The sequence below is a fragment of the Schistocerca americana genome, chromosome 3 (genome assembly GCF_021461395.2).
Source record: "Schistocerca americana isolate TAMUIC-IGC-003095 chromosome 3, iqSchAmer2.1, whole genome shotgun sequence".
NCBI lineage: Eukaryota > Metazoa > Arthropoda > Insecta > Orthoptera > Acrididae > Schistocerca > Schistocerca americana.
In genome coordinates this window covers 637,222,768-637,244,691 of record NC_060121.1, presented here as the reverse complement: position 1 = coordinate 637,244,691, position 21,924 = coordinate 637,222,768, and the positions used below count along the sequence as shown (strand labels likewise).

At 39.1% G+C, this 21,924-nt stretch overlaps 1 protein-coding gene across 5 annotated transcripts in view; it reads left to right on the top strand.

Moving 5' to 3' along the window:
• The first annotated feature begins 13,061 nt into the window (after positions 1 to 13,061).
• Positions 13,062 to 21,924, top strand: part of LOC124605212 (ATP-dependent RNA helicase dbp2-like) — a 67,161-nt gene continuing 58,298 nt past the window's right edge. For 2 of the 5 annotated variants that reach the window (XM_047136758.1, XM_047136756.1), the window contains exons 1-4: positions 13,071 to 13,361; positions 19,099 to 19,380; positions 19,545 to 19,670; positions 19,896 to 20,007. In XM_047136758.1, the coding sequence (XP_046992714.1) occupies positions 13,342 to 13,361; positions 19,099 to 19,380; positions 19,545 to 19,670; positions 19,896 to 20,007 (540 nt within the window). In that variant the 5' untranslated portion in view covers positions 13,071 to 13,341. Of the gene's footprint in view, positions 13,362 to 19,098; positions 19,381 to 19,544; positions 19,671 to 19,895; positions 20,008 to 21,924 lie in introns of all 5 variants that reach the window. The other 3 variants (XR_006978623.1, XM_047136757.1, XM_047136754.1) reach the window with 3 other exon arrangements.

Sequence of the window (21,924 nt, the reverse complement as noted above, 5' to 3'; positions counted from 1 at the left end):
TATTTCTAAAATTTTTGAGAATGGTGGCAATAGTGAAATTGGATGGAAATTTGATGGTATTTCTATACCTCCCTTCTTAGACAGTGGCCTTACCATATTTCAACCATTCAGGAAATATTCCACTGATAAACGACTAGTTACACAAATAGCTTAATATGTTGCTTAACTAAGAATCACATTCTTTAATTAACTTTGTTGATATTTCATCATACCCACTAGATGTTCTTCATTTTAAAGATTTTATGATGGACATTATTTCTACTGGGGTAGGGTCAAATTCATATTATGGAAGTTACTTGAAATGTCTGGTCTGAGGTATTCCATAGCAGCATCTACAGAACCTGACAAACCCATCTTTTCAGTAACAGTTATAAAATTTTTCTTAAAAAGTTCTGCAACACTATATACGTCCGTCACATGTGTACCATTTACTCTTAATGCTATTTGTCCCTCTTCATGTCTGGTTCTACCGGTCTCCTCCTTCACTATAACCCATATTTGTCTTTTTTTATGTTATCTGATATGACTATCTTTTCCTTGTAATATATTTGCTTTGATGTCTGTATTACAGTCTTCAATATTTTGCTGTATTTCTTGTAACATGCTATAGTATCAACATCAGAACTGTTTCAGATTGACATATACAGTTTTCTTTTTGTTTTACAAGATACCCTTCTTCCTTGAATAATCCATAGCTTCATTGTAGACTTTGCTCTAACCTTGGTTAGTTTTAGGGGAAAACAGTGTTCAAATAAGGTAAGCACTTTATTAGCAAAAGTGTTATATTTTTCATTCATGCCATGAGGACTGTAAACATCAGTCTAGTGAGTTTCTCTGAGGAGTGACCTAAAATAATCAATTTTTGGCTTATTTATTACCCTCTTGAGCTCAGGTTTAACAGATTTTATGTCCTGTACAGTATTAACATTTAACAGAATTAACTGCATGTCGTGGCCTGACAGGCAATTGACTATTGGTTTTGTAATATAATTTTGTTCGTTGGACTTTTCTATAATGATATTATCCATGGCTGTTTGTGAGCAATTGGCTACCCTAGTGGGGAACTTTACAGTGGGAATTAAATTGAATGACAGTGTTACTAACTAAAATAAGTTATTATTGGTAGAGTCTTCAAAGAGATCTACATTGAAATCACCAGGAACCACTATTTCTTTGTTTTTGGTCGTTAAATGGGCCAGTACAGCTTCAAGGTGATTTACGAACAGATTAAAGTTACCTGCAGGTGCTCAATATACACTTAATGTTATGAAGGGCTTTTTGTGAAATTCTACTTCTGTTGCACATGCTTCCGTATGCTGTTCAGGCAAAATCTATGAATATCAATATTCTTAAATTTATGACAGTTCATGATGAATGTGGCAGCTCCTCCTTTTTCCATTTCTGCTCTACAAAAGTGAGATGCTAACCTAAACCCCGTAACAATTAAAAGTTCTATATGAATGGTTACATGACGTTCAGAGAGGCAGATTATGTCAGCAGGGCTGGAGGACTCTAATTCATCTATACAGATAATTAATTCATTAATTTTGTTTCTCAGTTTTAGAATATTTTGATGCAATAAAGAAAGCTGATATTTCACATTGACTGAGTTAAAATTGTGTAGAGTTGAAATATCTGCTGACTGTTGAAAGTTTTTAACCAATAACTGTTTATGCTGATGTAATAAGCTAGAATTCTTTTTTGGTTTCTTTCTCAAACTGAAGGTTTGTCTCAGTACTAACCTCTATTAAAATTTGATTTCTGTCTATCCTCCGTACCCTAAAAAAGGGGTTTTTCTGAACCCTATAATCACTGATATTTTATCATTCATGACAGTGCCTCCTCCTTTAAGTTTCCTGCTATTTTCCCAACCAGTTTACCCTTCCCTTTCCTGTTGAGGTGAAGGCCATGTCTAGTATAATCCCACCTATTGAGAGAATCAACAGGAACCATCCAATGTGTGATCCTGCACCCAACATAAGCAGCTGTTACAACTCCAAATTAACTCTCTTGACAGAAGAGTTCAAATGAGGTCACTCAGGCGCCCAAGAACAGATACAAACTCAACATTAGTAAGCTTCACTGCTGATGCAAGCTTTGCCAGGTCACACTCTATACTGTACCCAGGATCTCTGTCAATACTATTACCTGCCCCACCTGCTATAACCACTGTGTCTTCCTTAGTGAAATCTTAGCAAAGTGATCCTAAATCCTCTGTCACCTGCTCCAGACCAGCACTAGGTTTAAAAAAAATTGTGACCTGGTATTCTGATCGTAGTTCATCCTGCAGAAGTTGGCCTACACCTCTTCCATGCGAACTACCTAACAACAACACTTTCTTTCTCTTTACTGATTTCCCTGCAGTCTTACTTTTCAATTTGATGCTGAAAGTTTGTTGTGCCCTGTCTACACCTGCAACTGCTTGAGGCTCATCAGCTTCTAACTGAAGCAACAGGTAAAATCTATTTTCCACATTCACCATGAAGCTGTCAGACGTAGTTCTAGACCTATCCCTCCTGTTGCTTGTTAGCCCTTCCCATCTCTCTTTACCCTTCTCCCTCCTTAACCTGTCAAGATCTCCCCTGGCCTTGTGTAACTCTGCCTGAAGGGCGGCAGTTTTCCCTTCCTGTTCTAGTATCTTCCTATCTCTACTAAATATCCTACAAAATCACTGATGAGTCTCATTTACTTCCTCTATTCGCACGCCACTACAGTCACCCACATGGAAAAAACTACAGCACCCGTCACACCAAAGCCCCGACCCAACAATTCTATAAAAATTCAAGCACTTTTCACTCATGATGAACGTAATAGTTTATTAAGAATAAGTCACCTAAACACGAAAATATGGTTCCACAAATTTGGCCTATACTCAACTGTGTGTAAACAAAAACAACAGTGCAAAGTTTCTGAAACAATAAACTAAACTTAACGCTACTTTACAAGAATGTGAGTTAAATAATGAGGTGGTATGCTACATTTAAATTGCCGGAGAGAGCAAAGAACAACTAAACGAAATTCTATACATTTGCTGCGGCAAAACGTTAACAGAAAATGCAACTACACGATCTTTTCACGTTTTCTGCTTTATTACGCAAAGAAAAATGAAAGCTTCAATGGTTGTGGATTCGCATCCTGTCACATACCATTTTTTCAAGTTACTGTAGCGTTGTTAACACGTTCTGGGACTCTCTTAGGAATGTAATACAAGTATGTTCTGCAATAAACGTTGCCTCTGATTTGAGAATGAAGGACGAAATAAATATTTAGCGATTTCCGCGTCTGTGGTCAGGCAGGAACCTCAGATGACAGCTTAAATTGCTGCAAGTGAATCAAGGAGCAATAACATTCATATTCTTCCTTGTCTTCCTATTTTACTCAAATCACACAATAGTCAAAAAATAAACGGTGGATTACACAAGGAATAAATATATCATGTAGGATAAAAAGGGTCTGCGTGTACTATCTAGGAACAGCTCTGATGTTAGAATTGTAATGTATTACAAAGAATACTGCAAAATATTGAAGCAAGTAATCCAGAAATCGAAGCAGCTTTATTATGAGAAAAAGATAATTACATCAGGTAACAAAATAAAAACTGTATGGGATATTGTGAAGACAGAGACCGGTGGGGCTAAAAAGGAAGAGGACCAGATAGCTCTAAAAATAGATGATACTTTGGAAACAAGTACATATAGTGTTGCAAACCTCTTAAACAAGTACTTCATTTCTGTTACTGACAGCCTGGGGTTATCAGGTTCAGTGAACAGTGCAATGGACTATCTGAGACCAGTCTTTAAAAATAACTTCAGTAAAATGGAAATGACACTCATGTCTCCCAAAGAAGTTGCATCCATCATATTATCCTTAAAATCTAAGTATTCCAGTGGGTATGATAACATACCAGAACTAATAATCAAAAGTGCTCATGCAAGTTGAGTTCTATCTTAAGTTATTTGTGTAATCAATCTCTTATCAGTGGAACATTTCCAGACTGGCTAAAATATGCTGAAGGTAAGCCTCTTTAAAAGAAGGGGGATACAGAGATACCATCAAACTATCGACCATATTCACTTTTTTCGGCATTCTTAAATATATTTGAAAAGGTTGTGTTCAAGCGTCTCCTTAAGCATCTGACTGCAATCAATGTATTGTGAAAGTCACAATTTGGATATCTTAAAGGTTCTGATATAGAAAAAGATCTTTACATTTACAATCTGAATGTACTTAATTCATTAGATAATAAATTAGGGGCAATGGGAATTTTCTGTGACATGTCAAAAGCCTTTGATTGCGTGAACCACACTATTCTCTTAAGTAATGTAGAATATTATGGCGTTTCTGGCAATGCTGTGAAATGGTTTGAGTCTTATCTATGTAACAGGAAACAAAGGGCGTCGTTGCGAAATAACTGTGCAGTAAGCAGTCAGTCTTCATCTGACTGGGAATTAATTACATGTGGTGTTCCTCAAGGTTCCATCTCGGGTCCATTGCTTTTTCTTGTGTACATTAATCATCTCTCATCTGTTACATTCCCAGCTGCTAAGTTTGTTTTGCCTGCAGATGATACAAACATTGCAATAAGTAGCAAGTCAAGTACAGATTTAGAAATAGCTGCTTATCAAATTCTCACTGATATTAATAAGTGGTTTAAAGTTAATTCACTATCATTAAACTTTGTGAAGACCCTCTATACACAGTTCAGAACCTGTAAGAGATTTCCTTCCAGCATGAGTGTAACATACATGAAGACATGCAGATCGAAGAGGTTGACAGTGTTAAATTTCTGGGATTACAACTCAGTAACAAATTCAGTTGGAGAGGGCATACCACAGAATTGCTTAAGCGCCTAAACAATTCTGTATTTGCTGTGAGAATGATGTCAGATGTAGGAGGTATAAATATAAAAAAACTTGCATACTTTGCTTACTTTCATTCTGTTATGTCATATAGGATCAGATTCTGGGGCAGCTCATCAAACTGAGCAAAAGTTTTTAGGGTGGAAAAGTGTGTAGTAAGAATCATTTGTGGTATAAATTTAAGAACATCTTGTAGAAACCTGTTCAAGGAACTTTGTATTCTAACCACTACTTCTCAGTATATTTATTCCTTAATGAATTTTGTTGCAAGTAATACATCTCTACTTCCAACCAATAGCTCAATACATAGTATCAAAACTAGGAATAAGAACAATCTACATAAAGAGCTAAAATCACTTACCTTGGTCCAAAAAAGAGTCCAATATTCAGGAACACACATTTGCAATAAATTGCCAGCAATCATTAAAAACTTGGTTCCAGATAAAGCAAGGCTTAAACAGAGTTTGAAAGACTTTTTGATAGGCAACTCCTTCTACTCCATAGATGAATATCTTAACAGAGACTGTTAAGCTGGCTTAAGTAAAAATATCTGTTAGGTTTCAGTTTTGACAATACTTGGTCACAACAGTCAAGAAGAGGCGTTTTGTGTATAATGAATTTATTAATAGTGCATAACCGAGTTTCATTCTGACAGCATGTTAATTCTGTAAATATTAGCTGTTCCAGTTTACTGTGTTATATTGACATATTTCGACTATCTCCTGACAAATGATCTGCGTAGTAAGTATTATATTCAAATGTTTTATGTTTTATGCTATACTTTCTGACATGTTCCACACCTACAAGAATCATCTCATCTTTTGGGTCTATGGAACGACAACTGAATCTAATCTAATCTAATCAAAGTCACCGAGTCAATAGCCGATCATACAATGGTCGATAGTGTCCGTGATGTCAAAATGACGTCTAGTTTGTAGGAAGTGGTGTGAAACGAGCGTTACCCTGATTTTGACAGTTCTGTGTTAATTTGCGACTTTATCATTGTGTTAATTTATAGTGCTTAACAAAATATGTTGAATTCAGAGGTGCTAATTCATTGCTTCAATACAATAGGGTGAAATGAAGAATACCTACAAGTTGGTGAGCCCGACAATCCTGTTGAATGCGAGACACCAGAAACTGTGCAAAGATGTACGATGCCTTCGCATCAAGACGTAAGACGAATTCAGATAGAGATGCAGCTGTTATTGCAGCAATGAGACTTGCAAGTACAATTTGACAGACCCCAAGCTAAAACTGAAATGCAGAAGAATATGGAATTATCTCCACGAATGCTGAAGCACAACATAAATTCAGCCAACATTTTCGCTGATAGGGATGAAATAAATCTTAATTCACAAATGAAGGTACAAATTTCGAAGTAACTGGAAAAGCAGAATTGTGGTTTGTGGTGCTGAAATTAGTGTTTGCGCAGAACAGCATTACCAACGACTGTAAAAAGGTCGTGAGTTTGTGGTAATAATGAAGAGTTTAGATTCTAGGGCAGCCGCAATAGCCCTCGATATTATATTGAAGCCAAGTCAAGAAAGACAATATCTACACCTGAGAGAGATACTAGCCAACCAACTGTGCAAGTCATTGGAATAAAACATACAGCAGGTGTTACATATCTACTGTATTGGTGGTAGAACACCTTCGAAGTTCTGGCAGCACTTGTTATTGCAGCACTGCTGGAGAGGAGGAAATGCCTGATGCTACGTAAGGGCGTGCTTGGTTTATGCAGCTTCCAGTGGCGGTGAAGGCACGTGTACTGATGTGTGGGAGAATCGACATCACTTCTGTTATCGTTGTAGCAGATAAGGTGTATGCGACAATAGACTAAGCAAGTACTTCGACAGTGATGATGGCAGCCAACGAAGTCGACTTACAAGAAGCAGTTGCTCTTCTGAAGGACCAGCAAACAGACAGTAGTAAGGAGCTTCACTGCATGAAAAGCCAAATACACTGGTGTCCAAAATTAAAACAACAAACCGCTATTTCCCCGTTCTGTGCCTAATTAACGAAAAATCATACCAACTGTCAACAGATGTCCTTAAGGTCACGTTCTGCACTGAAGATGACTTTCCGGTCAATCGACAACCACGCTAGCAATGACGTCAGGGCAGCTATGCAGCGGGGTAGCGTTTGCAGGGCTGTCTCACATCCACAATCGCTGTGTACATAGTCACAGACGGTGCTGTATGGCACAGAAAAGACACTGGAGGCTCGATGCTGTGTAGGGCCATAGTAAGAATTAAAGCAGGAAAGTCGCAAAATGCTGTGGCTAAGTGGCTTAATGTGAATCGTTCTGTTGTTTCTCAGATGAGGCGACAATTTACAGAGACCAAAACTGTGTCCCAGAGACCAGGACAAGGCCGACTATATGCGACGTCAGAAAGAGTGGACCGTTATTTAGCTGTAATGGTACGACGGTACTGCTTTGTGCTGCACTGCAATTGGCATCCGACCTCACAGCATCCCCTGGACGTGTTGTATAGAGGTAAACGGTGTACAGATGGCTTCAGCAGACTCGCCTTTATTGTTGGATACTTGCTGTCTGTTTACCTCTGGCGTGTCTTCACAGAAGGGAACGTCTAAAACGGAACCGCCAACATGCCACCTGGACAGTCGAATGGTGGGTCAACGTTCTTTTCGCAGATAAGTCCCGATTTGGTCGTGAGGGTGATTCTCGACGGATTCGCATCTGGCGGGCACGTGGAACACGATTTCGAGACTAAATCATTGTGGAGAGCGATATCGAGTTGGATCCCTCATGGTGAGGGCAGGGATTATGTTGACCACACGAAAACCTCTTTATGAAATTGTACATGTGAATTAGCAAAATTGAACTGCTGTCAAGTACAGTGAGGAGATCTTGGGATCTCATGCACAACTGTTACGTGGTGCTGTGGGCCCAGACTTCATGTTGATGGACAATAATGATCAACTTCATAGAGCAAAAATAGTTGATGTTGTTTTGGAAATAGAAGATATTGCACGCATTATGTAGCCTGCTCTCTCTCCTGATTTGAACCCCATAGAAAATGTCTGGGATGCACTAGAGAGGTGGATTGTATCTCATCAACATCCACCAACCACTCTCCAAGTCTTGTGACCAGCTCTGCAGGCAGAATGGGTGTTATTGCCTGAAAATGAGATTGATGACACCATTCACAGTATGTCCCATTATTTTTAGGAGTATATTGGTGCCAGAGGTGGTGACATCCCATACTTTGCACATTAAGCAGTTGTCAGAATGTAAATGCAAATCTATTAAGTTGAAAAAAAAACAAAGATCATTTTTGCCTACCATTATGCATGTTTCAGTTGATTACATTCGTATTCCTTCTTTGTACTTTATTATCACCTGTTTACCTGTTTATATTGTTTTGTGGGAAAGTAAACGCAAGCTTGCAAAATTTCCGTTTGTTGCTTTAATTTTAGACACCAGTGTAGATGCACTGCAAAAGGAAGCGTCAACACTGCAGTGGACAAAAGAACCCCAACCAGACATCAAAGAACACATGAAGAAACTGTTTCAAAATAAGCAAGCAGGTGGACAAATGGCTCAAAAGAAGCAACAAAATACAGTGTGCTGGTATCACAGACGTTTTGGTGAGTGGCCCACAAGGTACATGTCCACATGTACATACCGAAATGGTCTCAGCAAAGAGCAGCAGTTGTGAAACTCTGCAAGAGCACCAAATTGAAAAAGAAAAAGCAACATGAGTCCTGAAAGCGTCAACAATCATGCAAGCAAAATTCAATGGGGTCCATAGACATATAGAACCAATCAAGCTTGCTAACATTGTCATGAAGGTTGCAGATAAGAAACAAAGAAGCAAACCTTTGGTATGTATTCCATTGGAGGTCATGCTTAAGCACTTTACCAGTTGGACAAGACAGGAATGCAATGAGAGCCGCATCTATTCATCTTATGGCAGCCAACAGTTTGCCAAAAAGGACATACAGAGATTACTAAGTGGAAGTTGATCTAAGATTCAGTAAGAAGTACAAGTGAAGATTTGTGTTCGCAGATGTGGTGGACCCCAGATTAAGAGGGGAATTCATTAGTCAGCAAAATCTAGACATAAATCTCAGTACAGTATAAATTAAGATGGATAGGGAAGTCATGTCAGGTTCTACAGGTTATGGCACTACCGACACCATCTGCCCACCATGTAGTTCAATTATACAGGAGAACAGACAGGATGGTGAGGACCAGATAAAGCAAGGATAGCATAATACAATTCATTGTAATAGGACGTCACCTGGCCAGCAAAAGCGGAGGGTGAAGAGATGCTCAAAGTGGGGGTTATACACAGATCAGATAGCTCTTAGGCATCACCACTGCATCTGGTCGAAATAAAAGATGGCACATTGAGGCCCTGTAGAAATTACCAAACATTAAATGCATGCTTCATTCCAGACTGCCGCTTGGTACCAGATATAAGGGATTTCACAAATGTATTAGCTGGAACCATGATCTGCAGCATCACTGATTGTAGTAAAGCTTACAACCAGATACTGACAGCGGAAGAAGGCATACCCAAGACCACAGTATAAAACCGTTTGGTCTTTCTGAATATTTGTTTATACCATTCGGTTTGAATAATGTCACACACATATGGCAACGTTTTTTAGAAGATGTTTAATAGGACTCAGTTTCTGCTTTGTTCAACTGGACGATATTCTGATATTTTCAAAGATGATTACATTGCACCTGGACACACCTGAGAGCAGTGTTCAACAGAATATGCAAATATGGTATAATAGTCAATGAAGCAAAGTGTGCTCTGCAGCGGAAGCAAGTAACATGCCTTAGTCATGCAGTTTGGGGAACCAGAATTTTTCCATTAAAAAACGAGATCGACGTCATCAGGTATGTACCAAGCTTAAATGCTTTTCAGCAATGAAGAGGATTCCTGGGAAACATGCACTTTTACTGTCGACACATAGTGGGGGCATTGGAGGTTCAAACATTGTTGATGGCAGCACGGTAAGGTAATGATGCAATGGGCCACTGTCCCAAGCCAAGGAGAGTGGAAATGTAAAGAACCTTCGAAAAGGTAAAAGCTAGCTTGTAAAATTCAGGTTCCTTTGGCCCATCCACTTCGAGATGCGCCGTTATCGATAGTGGTAGATGCTAGCCAGCAGGCAATCAGCACAGCTCTTCATCATTATGTAGGAAAGAATTGGCATCCCTTGAGTTTTAGTTCTCGTAAACTTGGGGAAGCTCGAACAAACTGGAGTGCATACGACTGGGAGCTATTAGCCATTTACAGAGACATGTGACACTTTCCCTCTTACATAGAGGCCAAGTCTTTCGTAACTTTTATGGACCTTAAAAGATGTCACATTTGCCTTTAGCAAACACAGAGATAGGCTGTTGTCCATGACAATCCGCCAGCTTGAGTTTTTCATCCAATTCACCATGGACGTCAGGTACATAAAAGGGGCGAGAACACAGTAGCTTTTTTTTTTCTCATGAATTGGAGCTATCACATACACTCTTGTTTACAAGTAATTCAGCAAAGTATGGGCCACTGACAGTCAGCTGCAGGAATATATTCAAAGTAGTTCAATGGAGCTACAGCTTAAACAAATGCGGCTATTAGGGGCTAAGTATATCATTTGGTTGATATTTACGAAACCAGCCCCTGACCTTTCGTGCTGGAAAACTTATGCAAAGTGGTTTTTGATAGTATTGATAACCTAGCCCACTCTAGCGCAAAAAGAAGCACCAAACTGTTGACAGAAAGGTTCGCTTGTCCCGGCATAACGAAAGAACATCGCCAATGGACCGGAACATGCATACCATGTCAGCAGACATGTACACAAGTTGGTGGGAGAGTTTTTAGAGGCGATAGACTGTTTCTTCCACGTACATATAGATATTGTGGGTCAACTGCCATCATCAGAAGGTTGTCACTGCATGTTTTCTGAGCTGACAAACACTCAGTGGGCTGAGGCAGTTGCAATCAGTGACAGCTGAGCAGAGAGAAAGGCAAGAATTTTTTTTCATGTCATGGATGTTATGGTTTGACTCTGCATCACATATCACTATTGGTCAGGGATGACAATTCGAATTGAGACTGTTCGTGCAGCTGCTAAAGTTCTGTGGGTTCTAATACTACCATACAACCAGTTACCACGCAGCATGTAGTGGGATGGTAGAGTGCTGGCATAGGATGACGAAAGCTGCACTAATGTGTCACAAGGACAGTTGGACTTCTGCACTGCCACTGGCATTTACTGCACACTGAATATAAGATGAGCACAGGAGTCTCAGCTGCAGAAATAGTCTGTGGTGTGGCGTTGCATCTCTTGTCAGAGCTATTTCAGTGCAATATGTACTGAGGGAGACAGAATTACTAAACTCGCTACAGCAGGTGAAAACTCAGTATCCAGTCTAAGCCCTTCACCAGCATCAAACCATGGGAATTTAAGATATTCATCCACAGAGATCGGAAAATATGCTCCAATAATGGACGCAGTGTGTCTGCCATTACAACTGCTGTACTCTGGTGTATTAATCATTTTAAAACATGATGATCATACAGTGCAGATCCAAATAGCGATAAGCCACAAACGATGTTACTAGAACATGTTAAGTTAGTGTATCTGCTTACATTAGACACTGCTACAGCTCTTGAGGAAAATGAGAAAGCCGCACTGATGACTCTGGAGCAAACCAGTGGAGAAACTGGGCAATCAACCACAGCATCACCCTTCGCTCAGTAAGCAAACCCAGAAGAAACGTTGGAGACACCAACGGTCTATATCAGGTTAGGCCGACGACTGCATTACAAGTATCCATATATTTCAGGAGCTCTGCTCTACCATAGAGGTATGTGGGAAGCGCCAACTTCAGAATAACATACAAAGTAGATCTCATTGTGTTTTCGACGAACTTATCGGGCAGCATTTCCTCGAGTTATTTGAAGGAGGTTAGTTGACCGCTCATTACACGAATCACAAATGCACTCTCACACAGTGCTGTGAAGCGAGTTAGTTTACATTCATAATGCTCCCTGTCAGAAAAAAATATGAAAACATACCCACCATATACACGATAGTATTTTACTTTAAATTTTACTTTGATACCTGTAACCCTTTCTTACACACAATGATTTGCACTTAACACACATTAAAAAATCACACTTTTTTAAAAAATATATCCTGCAGAAAGAGCCAAGCAAATATAGTGGCTTCAATTTATGTTTGGAGTTAATTTAATTATCTGTTAGATAATAGTTGTGTCAGCTGTTCTCGTGTTCCTACATGACGTCGTCTGTAATTGTGTTGCAGTAAATGCAGCGTCCGTCAATACACGAAGGATGATTTCTGTCATGTAGACAACTGATCAATATCAGTTGGTAATTTTGTTATGTGTTATTCACATCACAGTTATGAACATATATTACGAGATACTGTAGGCAAATGAACCTGACTTGTCCGTTCGGTTTGGCAACGAGGACTTAGTTCGCCGCCGCTGTGCCACAACACCAACCTTATCCCCTCCAAGCTTCCCTATTGCTCCTCCTCTCTGCGCAGATCCACCTTCAGACTTTTGCTCTTTTGCAAACTACAAAAAATTTTTCTAGTACTACCTTTTTTCGAAACCTTAAAACGTTTCGATGGGCTGTGAGTTTCGAAAGTGAAAAATATGTTGTAACTTAAACAAATATCGAAATGAAAACAAAGACCCCGACTTCCGTCTTTCCCTTTTTTTTTCTTTTTAAAGTTTTGCGACAGTTTTTACTTTCCGTCCCGTTAGATCCAGAGTGAAATCATCGTCAAATCTGAATGAGAAATTGTTGGTACTGGTTCTGTGAATGGAAAACTATAGAAGAGTTTTCACAAGTTACCTTTTCTATTATGAATGTTCCTATTTCTGATTTTTTTAGAGGGGTTTAAACATTTCGATGAACTGTGAGTTTCAATTGTGAAAAATCTGTTGTAAATTAAGCAAATATTGAAAAAAATTTAAAGACTATGGATTGCGTCATTTTGTTTTGTTTCGAAAAATTTGTTAGTTTGATGCAAATAGAAGATACCCATATGCACAACCGGTCGAAGGCGTAACGGAAGTACTTAATTTTTTTGCATAGTTTCGTTGGTTTGTGACCTGAGCGGCAGAAAGTAGTTTTGTGATTTTACTGTCGGTGAACAATGTTATTGTACGTAAACAGTGCATCATTATACAGTGTTATAGGGATCACATTCGTTTAGTTTATGGCTATCGCATTTTGTTCAGTAGTATTATTAAAGCGAAAAATTGTAACATCTGGAGCGTTTTCGAGAGACAATAATAACTGTATTCTTCCGCGTGCAGCAGTTGCTTCCTCTTGACGCCATGTTCTTACGTGGAGTGGTTGATCTGGTGGAGGTTGACTCGTGAAAAGCGTTTAATTTGAGTTTGTTACTAGTTTGACTTTATTTTGAACTTGAACCGTGTTTTAAAAAAAAAGAGTGCGAAATGGGAAGGTCGGATAGAAGGTAAGTAAGGAGCAAGTTCTTACAAAATTTGACTGTTAATGAAGGACCATATTGGGCTACATTGATGTGCGTTGTGGACTGAGTAAATTTTGAAAGTATTGTCGGTGTTGAAGTAGAAATTGGCAATAGGATCATTAGCTTAATTATAAAAATATATGGAGTTATTTATAGGCAACGATGAACAGTTTTCGAAGATTGTTAGCCAATTGAAGTTATGTATTCTTTGATTGCTAAGAGCTGTGAAAATTTGTGGAGATTGCTGCGTAGTTTGGTACTGAACTTCAAAATGTGTAATGTTAATGTTGTAATATATCGTGTGTGTGTGTGTGTGTGTGTGTGTGTGTGTGTGAGAGAGAGAGGGGGGTGGAGGAGGGGGAGGGAGAGAGCGGTGCTATGACTACATTTTTTGGATTCGGCGCCGAGAGTTACCGTTATATTATTTTACAGTGTGAAACACGTATAATGATCAAATTTGTATAACTTGAAGCTTAATTTTTGCACAATACTTCATTGGACATTAACCTGTTTAATGTTTCTGAAGAATTGTGCTATAATAAATAGGGGAAAAATTACCTTCAAAGCGTAGTAGTTTGAAGGCAGTCATCCACCACACAGGAATTGCATTCCGTTCAGTTATATTTGCCTCGCTACAGTTATACTCAATGCCTTGTATTGCTCCACAGTTCGAATGTGGTGAAATCTTCGTTGTAGCTTGGTTAGGCTAGAAGGTGGCTATTTTGTTGAGGATGGAAAGCCAACGAATGTGAGTGTAAAATAAAAGATCGATCTGTTGCAGAGCCCACTTTCGCGTCTGTGCTCAATTTAATTCTCTTTTCACGTTCAGAACTTTAACGACAATGTGTATATACGAAAAGGCTGTTAGTCCCGTGTGTAAATACGTTCTGCATAACTGTAAGGAGTGTTTCACGATGCACCTCTGTAGCAGCGCCCCAAGCGAACTTATCTGGAACTGCAGACCGATTCACGTCGCACGTCAGTTTTTCTGCAGAAATTGTAACGGGCTGGTCCGATCTCAAATTCGATAGGAACCCAGAGACGCGCAGGACGGTTCAATCCCGTCTCCGGCCATCCTGATTTAGGTTTTCCGTGATTTCCCTAAATCGTTTCAGGCAAATGCCGGGATGGTTCCTTTGAAAGGGCACGGCCGATTTCCTTCCCTAACCCGAGCTTGCGCTCCGTCTCTAATGACCTCGTTGTCGACGGGACGTTAAACACCACTAACAAACTCAGGGGAAATTTCTTGTTGGGCACTCACACCCACAATTTCCTTTCTTCTTCCGGACATGCTGGAATAATGCTATAGAAGGAATCAAATCAAATGTGAGGGCTTTGTAAGTTTAATATACAAATACTGAATCAGACTTGTAAAATTATATTCATATTTAGTCAGAAAGAAAGGATTACTATCATATTTCAGTAAGTCATGATCATACAGGCATATTTCCTCACTGTGTGCTTTTACTAGGATATTTGTTTATTTGGTCCACTTCCATTTTTAGAATATACAGCTGATACAAAGAATTCTTTTTGCAGGCAGCTTGCATAAAATATTGCATTTAATTACTGCATTTATGGAAGTTAATCATTAAATAAAAATATGCAAAAGTTCCCATATGAAAATGTGAAGTTAGCTGTTGGCTACAGATGTCAGCAAACCATAAACAATAGCTAGTAGAAAGCACACACTGAGTACCCCATTCTGCATATGTATTCATTATTGCAGTCGCACATGGATGCGAAGTACCCCATTCTGCATATGTATTCATTATTACAGTCGCACATGGATGCGAAGATTCTCGGCAGTTTAGAACTCTTGTATATTTCCACATGCTGATAATTTCTGCAATTTCTCATAGTTCCACATGTTCTGCCACCAGATGGCAGACACTATAGATGTGTCATATCATCGTGTCATACTCCCATAAAAGATGCGAGGTTGGGACACTAAATATAAGGGTCGTTCAAAAGGAAATGAGCCAGAGGCATTATTACAGAAACCAGTACCTGTATGTTAGAAATATTGACACTGCCTGTTGAGACACTTGCCTCACTTTGACAGAAGATGATGAATGGCTGTCTCATAAAATTCCTGGGGGTGCAATGTTAACCAGTTCTGCATGTACAGCTGAATGGCGTCAGAGGTGAATGGTTTGCCCCTCTGAGCCTTTTTAAGGGGACCAAAAATGGCCTAATCACAGGGGGAGAGGTCCGGACTGTTTGGAGGTTGGCCGAGAACCTCCCATTTGAATTTCTGCAGGAGTGCCGCGACTGTGTTGGCCATATGAGGCTTTGCATTCTCGTGGAGCATAATGACCCCACAGGTGAGATTGTCTGGTCATTTTGATTTGATGCTTGGCGAAGTGTGGTCAAGGTTTGCAAGTAATGCTGGTCATTCACTGTTGCCCCATGCTGCAGGAAGTGGATCAGAAGTGAATCATTTTTGGTCCCCTTAAAAAGGCTCTGAGGGGCAAACGATTCACCTCAGACAACGTCCACCCGTACGTGCGGAACTGGTTAACATCCCAGCCCTGGGAATTTTGAGTCAGCCATTCACTGCCTTGTCACAGTGGGACAAATGTCTCAACAGCCAGGGTCAATACTTCTAACATACAGGTACTGGTTTCTGTAATAATGCCTCTGGCATATTTCTTTTTGAACACCCCTTATAAATCTTAACCTCACTAATAAGCAGGATTCAGGTTTATCAGGCTGCCTTGATTTAGGTTGTGTGTTAGCTTTATTATTATAGGGGAGGGGGGGGAGAGAGCTCGTTGCATAATTGCGGTCAACACTTTTATGGACTTACATTTCTTGGTTCGAGACATTCCCAGTGTGTGCTGCCATGTTAACAAAGACATTTGAGCAGGAATCCTTTTTTCATGACCAAACTTGTCTGCTACAGTCGGGCCAATACTGTGACTTAACGTGTATTGTATAACAATGTCGTCAGCTCCCAACATGGGGTGTGATGGAGAAAAAAGGGGATGTTTTAGCAGCTGTTTGTATGCAACCAATGGGAGCAGTGATTATGTGAATCTATCATTCCATCGGTCTCAGGCTAGTATGTTGTTTAACTCCTCCCTCCCCCAAAAAACATTGTTGTAGTGGGAGACTGATTGGTAACGTTGCTGGAGTTCTAGGGATTTGGTAGAAAGGTGGTAACTGGGTGCGAGCTGGTGAAGCAAACAAATTTGAATGCCAGATAAGGGTGGTAACTGTTTGACATGTAGCATAGCTTAATGTTTGTTTGTGCCATAGGTAAATGCACTTTCACTCACTATAGAAATAAAAGCAACAAGATTGATTCAGAAAATGTATTTTAAGTAATGGCCAAGCCTGAGTATTTTGATGTTTATTGTGCATATTTATCAAACATAAGCTATAAATAAAATGCAGGTGGGCCCACTGCATGACTTGTTCCTGAAACTGAAGCATTAGCTGCCTATGAGCAGTAGAGAAACACTGGTGACTTGGATTGGCCTCACTCTAGACTCTCACATAGCTAGGTTTGTAATAGTAGGCTAATTTTCTGTCGACGGACAGGTGTTGTCAGTAATGTTTCACTTTCAGATTGTGAGCTATTTAAATATGCATGTTCATTAAGTCTGTTTCTCATACATACTTGTTCCCAAAGTAAAGCCTAGTTTACCTGATGACACTGTGTTGCACGCGTTTGTGGTACCGGCCAGTATGCGTTTGTTGGCACACTTTTGCACAACTCATTAGTAAAATTAAGCAACTTTCGTTTCTTACAACGTTGGTGACCCAAGTTGCACAAGTATTGATATTAGGTGTGGCAGTATTGTGTAAATGAACAGCAATATTAAATGGGGGGAATGGAGGAAATTGTTCATTTTATGGGTATCTATGCTATGTGTAGGTGTTTGTGGGATTTGAATGATGTTCACTGCATAAACAAGCAGTGACATTTTGCTGCATTTGAGGTTTTCGTACATACAAGTAAACAAAACAGGACTGTGGAACAGTCCATGTCTAAAAGACTAAAATCCTGTAGTTAGAGTTGGTCAGTTTTTAATCAATATTTGTTTATTTAAAATGTTAAGGAGTACTTCCCATTCACAAATTGTAGGACATATGTTCAAACCCTGAAATGTTGCCACTGTACACGTGTCTTCAGAATAGTGGTTTGGAAACCATTCTGTACTAAATGCAGGCTGTTTTGAATAATTATTATTACCAGACTTCAGTTTTGTCTATTAGCCATCAACCTGAACACTCAACTGCCCCCCCCCCCCCCCCCTCCCCACCTGCTCCCAAGCATATATGCTTCTCAATGTTTCTGGCTGGTAAACTCCATTATTGACATGTTCCTGGTCTGTTAACTGTCATTGTGCATATTGTTGAGATAGCTGTTTTCCTCTGCCAGTTAAGAATTGCATCTGTAGCACTGACAATTTTATCAACCATTTGTTGGTGTAATGGAGCTGACTTTTCATACGAGTGAAATTTGGAAACTGCAATTCCAGATGCATTTTCCATAATCTGGTGAGCTTCTTCTCTTTGAAACTTAGTGGACCATGCCATGACAAAGGTTTAATTAAGCATGGTGTTAATGGAAATGTCAGGCCTAGGGTTCTTGAGACTTTTGCACAAAACACAATTTTTAATTATATTTCTGGTGACAGTGCTTCACACATTGCCATACCTTTTTACCTTATTGCATCATTAACTTTTTTTGGCGTAGCGCGAGCTGTTCTAGTGTATGTGATCTTTCACAGCAATTAGTTTCAGTAAGGTCACTGAACACCCGAGCTGATGTCTTTATCTAGGCATGAACCCAAACAAGTTTCTTATTTCTATTCTTATGACGCAGTTTCGCCCAACAAAGAATTAACTCCACTGCAACTCGTGCAACAGCTAAAACTTTCATTTTAGACATGAATACAGCATTTTTAAAATGATGAAACTCAAGTGTGTAGTGGTCATGCCATTTACAGTCATGTATGAAACCCATTTGTGTGCAATTCTGTTTACGCAGCAAGTGGAGCAACTCATAGATGCTGAGTGCTTCTGCTGTGGACGCTTGGAAACTACGAAAGTTGGTTGGTTGCTTGCAGATTGTGTTTTGGGCAAGTCGATCTAGTTGCCACCAATTTCATTCAATACACTAGCTAGTGACATTGTACACTTCATCCACAACTGTTAGATTCCTAGTGCTAGAATTCTCATTTATCATGTGAGAAGTTTTGCAGACACCTTTGTGGTTTTCATCATTGTGAATGAGACACACATCTGGAGTAAGAGGAAGGACTTAGGGATTGTTCTGATCATGTTCTCTGCCCTGTCAGAAGAAAGCCTGTTAGGGACACACATTGTAAAATAAAACGTAATCAACAAATGAATAGTTTGTAAAGAAAGTTTCTGTTGCACAGGGCTATATTGTATTTTGAAATATATACGTGTAATGATGCAGTAAAATGTTTCATTGTACAACTCTCTCAAGAAAACTTGATGACTGTACAGTTACGGTAACTTTAAGGAAAACATGGGCTTTTTAAATGAAAGTGTTGGATACATTATAGTCTTTAGACAAATAGTTATTTTGTACACTTGGTCAGACTAAAATTTACTTGTGTTGTTTTATTGCATTCTTTGGTAGGTAAGCATTGTAATATTTTCATGATGTAATTTCTCTTTACATGGTAAAACTATAAATCTGTTAGTTGATTTGATTGTTTTTTTTTTTCCTATGTAGAGACAGAGACAGGGACCGGGACAGGGATCGAGATAGGGACAGGGACAGAGACAGGTCTCGTGACAGGGGCCGAGACCGAGACAGGGACAGAGATCGTGATAGAAGTCGGCGAAGGAGCCGTAGTCGCAGTAGAGATCGTTATCGTGATGACCGAAGAGGTGGTGGTGGACGAGGGAAAAGAAGTCAAGCTGGAGCTAATCTCCGGAAACCACATTGGGACCTAAGCAGACTTCAACCTTTTCGCAAAGACTTCTATGTTCCTCATCCAGATGTAGCAAACAGGTTAGTGGAATATTGTTACCAGTGCATTAAGTGGTCAGAGTTTAGATGGAGTACATTTGACTGCTTATATAACAAACAAGATGCTTATACCAAATTGCTACATTTTTTACGATTTGTTACTACTAGTCAGAATTGTGGAAATGCTTGTATTTTCATCCTTACAGGTCACCACAGGAAGTTGAAGAATATAGAAGTTCCAAAGAAATAACGCTTAAAGGTCGCAATGTTCCAAATCCTATCAGAACATTTGATGAAGCTGGTTTCCCAGAATATGTACTTAAAGAAATAAAGTATGTATGTTTTCAAAAACAGTGTTTTTGAAGATTAAGTACAATGTTCTTCATATTTGCTGTAGATTACTGTAATAGAATGGCTAATAGTGACTGTAGGGATGTAAGCCAGTGCTTATTTTGATTGAAATTGTTTTCTTTAACCATGAGAATACAGGTTACAAAAATAGATAACAAATGCTTAATGAAACTTTTGATTTTTGATTTGATTGTTTGTATGTGCAGAAAGCAAGGGTTCTCAGAACCTACAGCTATCCAAGCTCAGGGTTGGCCCATTGCATTGAGTGGAAGAGATATGGTGGGCATTGCGCAAACTGGTTCAGGAAAAACTCTTTCGGTAAAGTATCTCTGCAAATCATTTGACTTAATTTAAGAGGCAGTGATGAAATAAAAGCAAATGAATGTTACATGTATGTGATATACGCTATACTGAGCCTTGAATGTGTGAATGTTGTGTAAAAATGACATTAATTACCCTTTATTAATAACAATTGGACCAGATTATTACGTGATATGCAAGGACATTTAGTTGTAGTTGCTGTTACTATAAAGTTGCCATTTGTTGTGCACTGCTTTAAAATTCTTTATTCAGTTTGTAATGTTCTTACACATATGTTAAAACTTAAGTTTCTGTGGTTAATCAGATCTTGTTAGGTTCTAAGGTTGCAGAAAAATAATGGTGGAAGATTTTTTATGTAAATATTGATCATTGTTGATGTTTGTATTGTGTTACACATCCTCTCCCACTGCTACCCTTGCATATTTCTTTTTCAAAAATTGTATTTCTCTGGTGAATGTGAGGTTTAACTGCGTATCAGGGGCTGACATTTTATACATTCAACATAACTTGGTTTATTTGGTGCACGTTAAGCAGATGCATCCAATGAAGTGGAAAGTTTTCTGTAATTTCAATGCTATACTTGGTTCATTTTATTGGTTATACCTATAACTATGCTCCAGTATTCGTTGTAGTTAATTTGCACAAGTGGTAGTGGACCAGACAGTTACATCTAACTACAATTTGCTTATGTACATTGAACAGCAGTCTTCTGGTGTCTACAGATGACTGTGTACCAGAGGTACTTCATCGGGCAATTCAAAGTCAATTCAACACAGATAAGTAACATTTTCAACCTGAACCCTCTCAGATTTCTTTCAAATATGGTGCACCCAATGATCCAGATAGGAGATGGTAAACTACTGATTTGCAGAGATATGGCAATTGACAAAGTTACGGGGGCCATATAAGTTGGAAATGATCCTAAATTTAAATATGTCTGTGTCAACTTATGTTACTGGAATTTTCTAATTCTGATACAGCAATGAAAGTCTCATAATTAAAAAGCTAATGGATAGATCTTCACACTGATATGCAACATATCAGGTTTCTAAGAATTTTCGTATTCACCATCATTGACCTTGAATATATCAACACCCCCCACCCCTACATTCAATTTGTTTGAAAAATATGTGGTATAAAAATTTGTCACCCTCAGTACACTTTCAAAATGCTGAAGGAAGCAAGTAAATATGAAACACACATTATTGTAAAGTACAAGACAATGTTGTATAAAAATATGGTTTATATTGTTATTATGGTATTATGAATGATTTACAGTATAGCTTCAGTAAAAGTGGTTACATCTCATCTCACAAGTCTCCATTTAAATTGTTATTGTTAACCAGATCTGATGCAGGGAGAGTGCGTGTCTTTCCATTCGGTGTCAATGGACCCAATCTTTTTAAATGTCACATCGTCTGATAACACGGGTGTCAGTTAGCTAGGAAAGGCAGATGCTGTAGATGGCCTATTTGGATGCAAGAAGCTGGCGTGTACGTAATCTGTTTCTTCATATATTTGTAAGACATTTGGATACCACCAATGACTGTCATACATACAGGCAACAAGTCCATGTATGTCTCTTAACACCATTTCATTCACCACGGCAGTCTCTTGACTCTTGTAAGCCCAATAAAGAAGCAGAAAATGTTCTTTATTTAATTGGATAGATAAAAATCTATTTACCAATTGTACTTTGTAATTGGCAGGCTTTAAGCCAGTAGCTCCTTCTTCAGGCAGAAGGGTTGAAGGGGAAGGAAAAAGACTGGAGAGGTCTAGGAAAAGGGGTAGATTTTGGGAAAGTCGCCCAGAACCACGGGTCAGGGTAGACTTACCGTATGGGGTGATAAGGAAAGACTGATTGTTGGGGACTGCATCAGACGAGATTTGAAAACCTGAGAGACAAGGTAATAT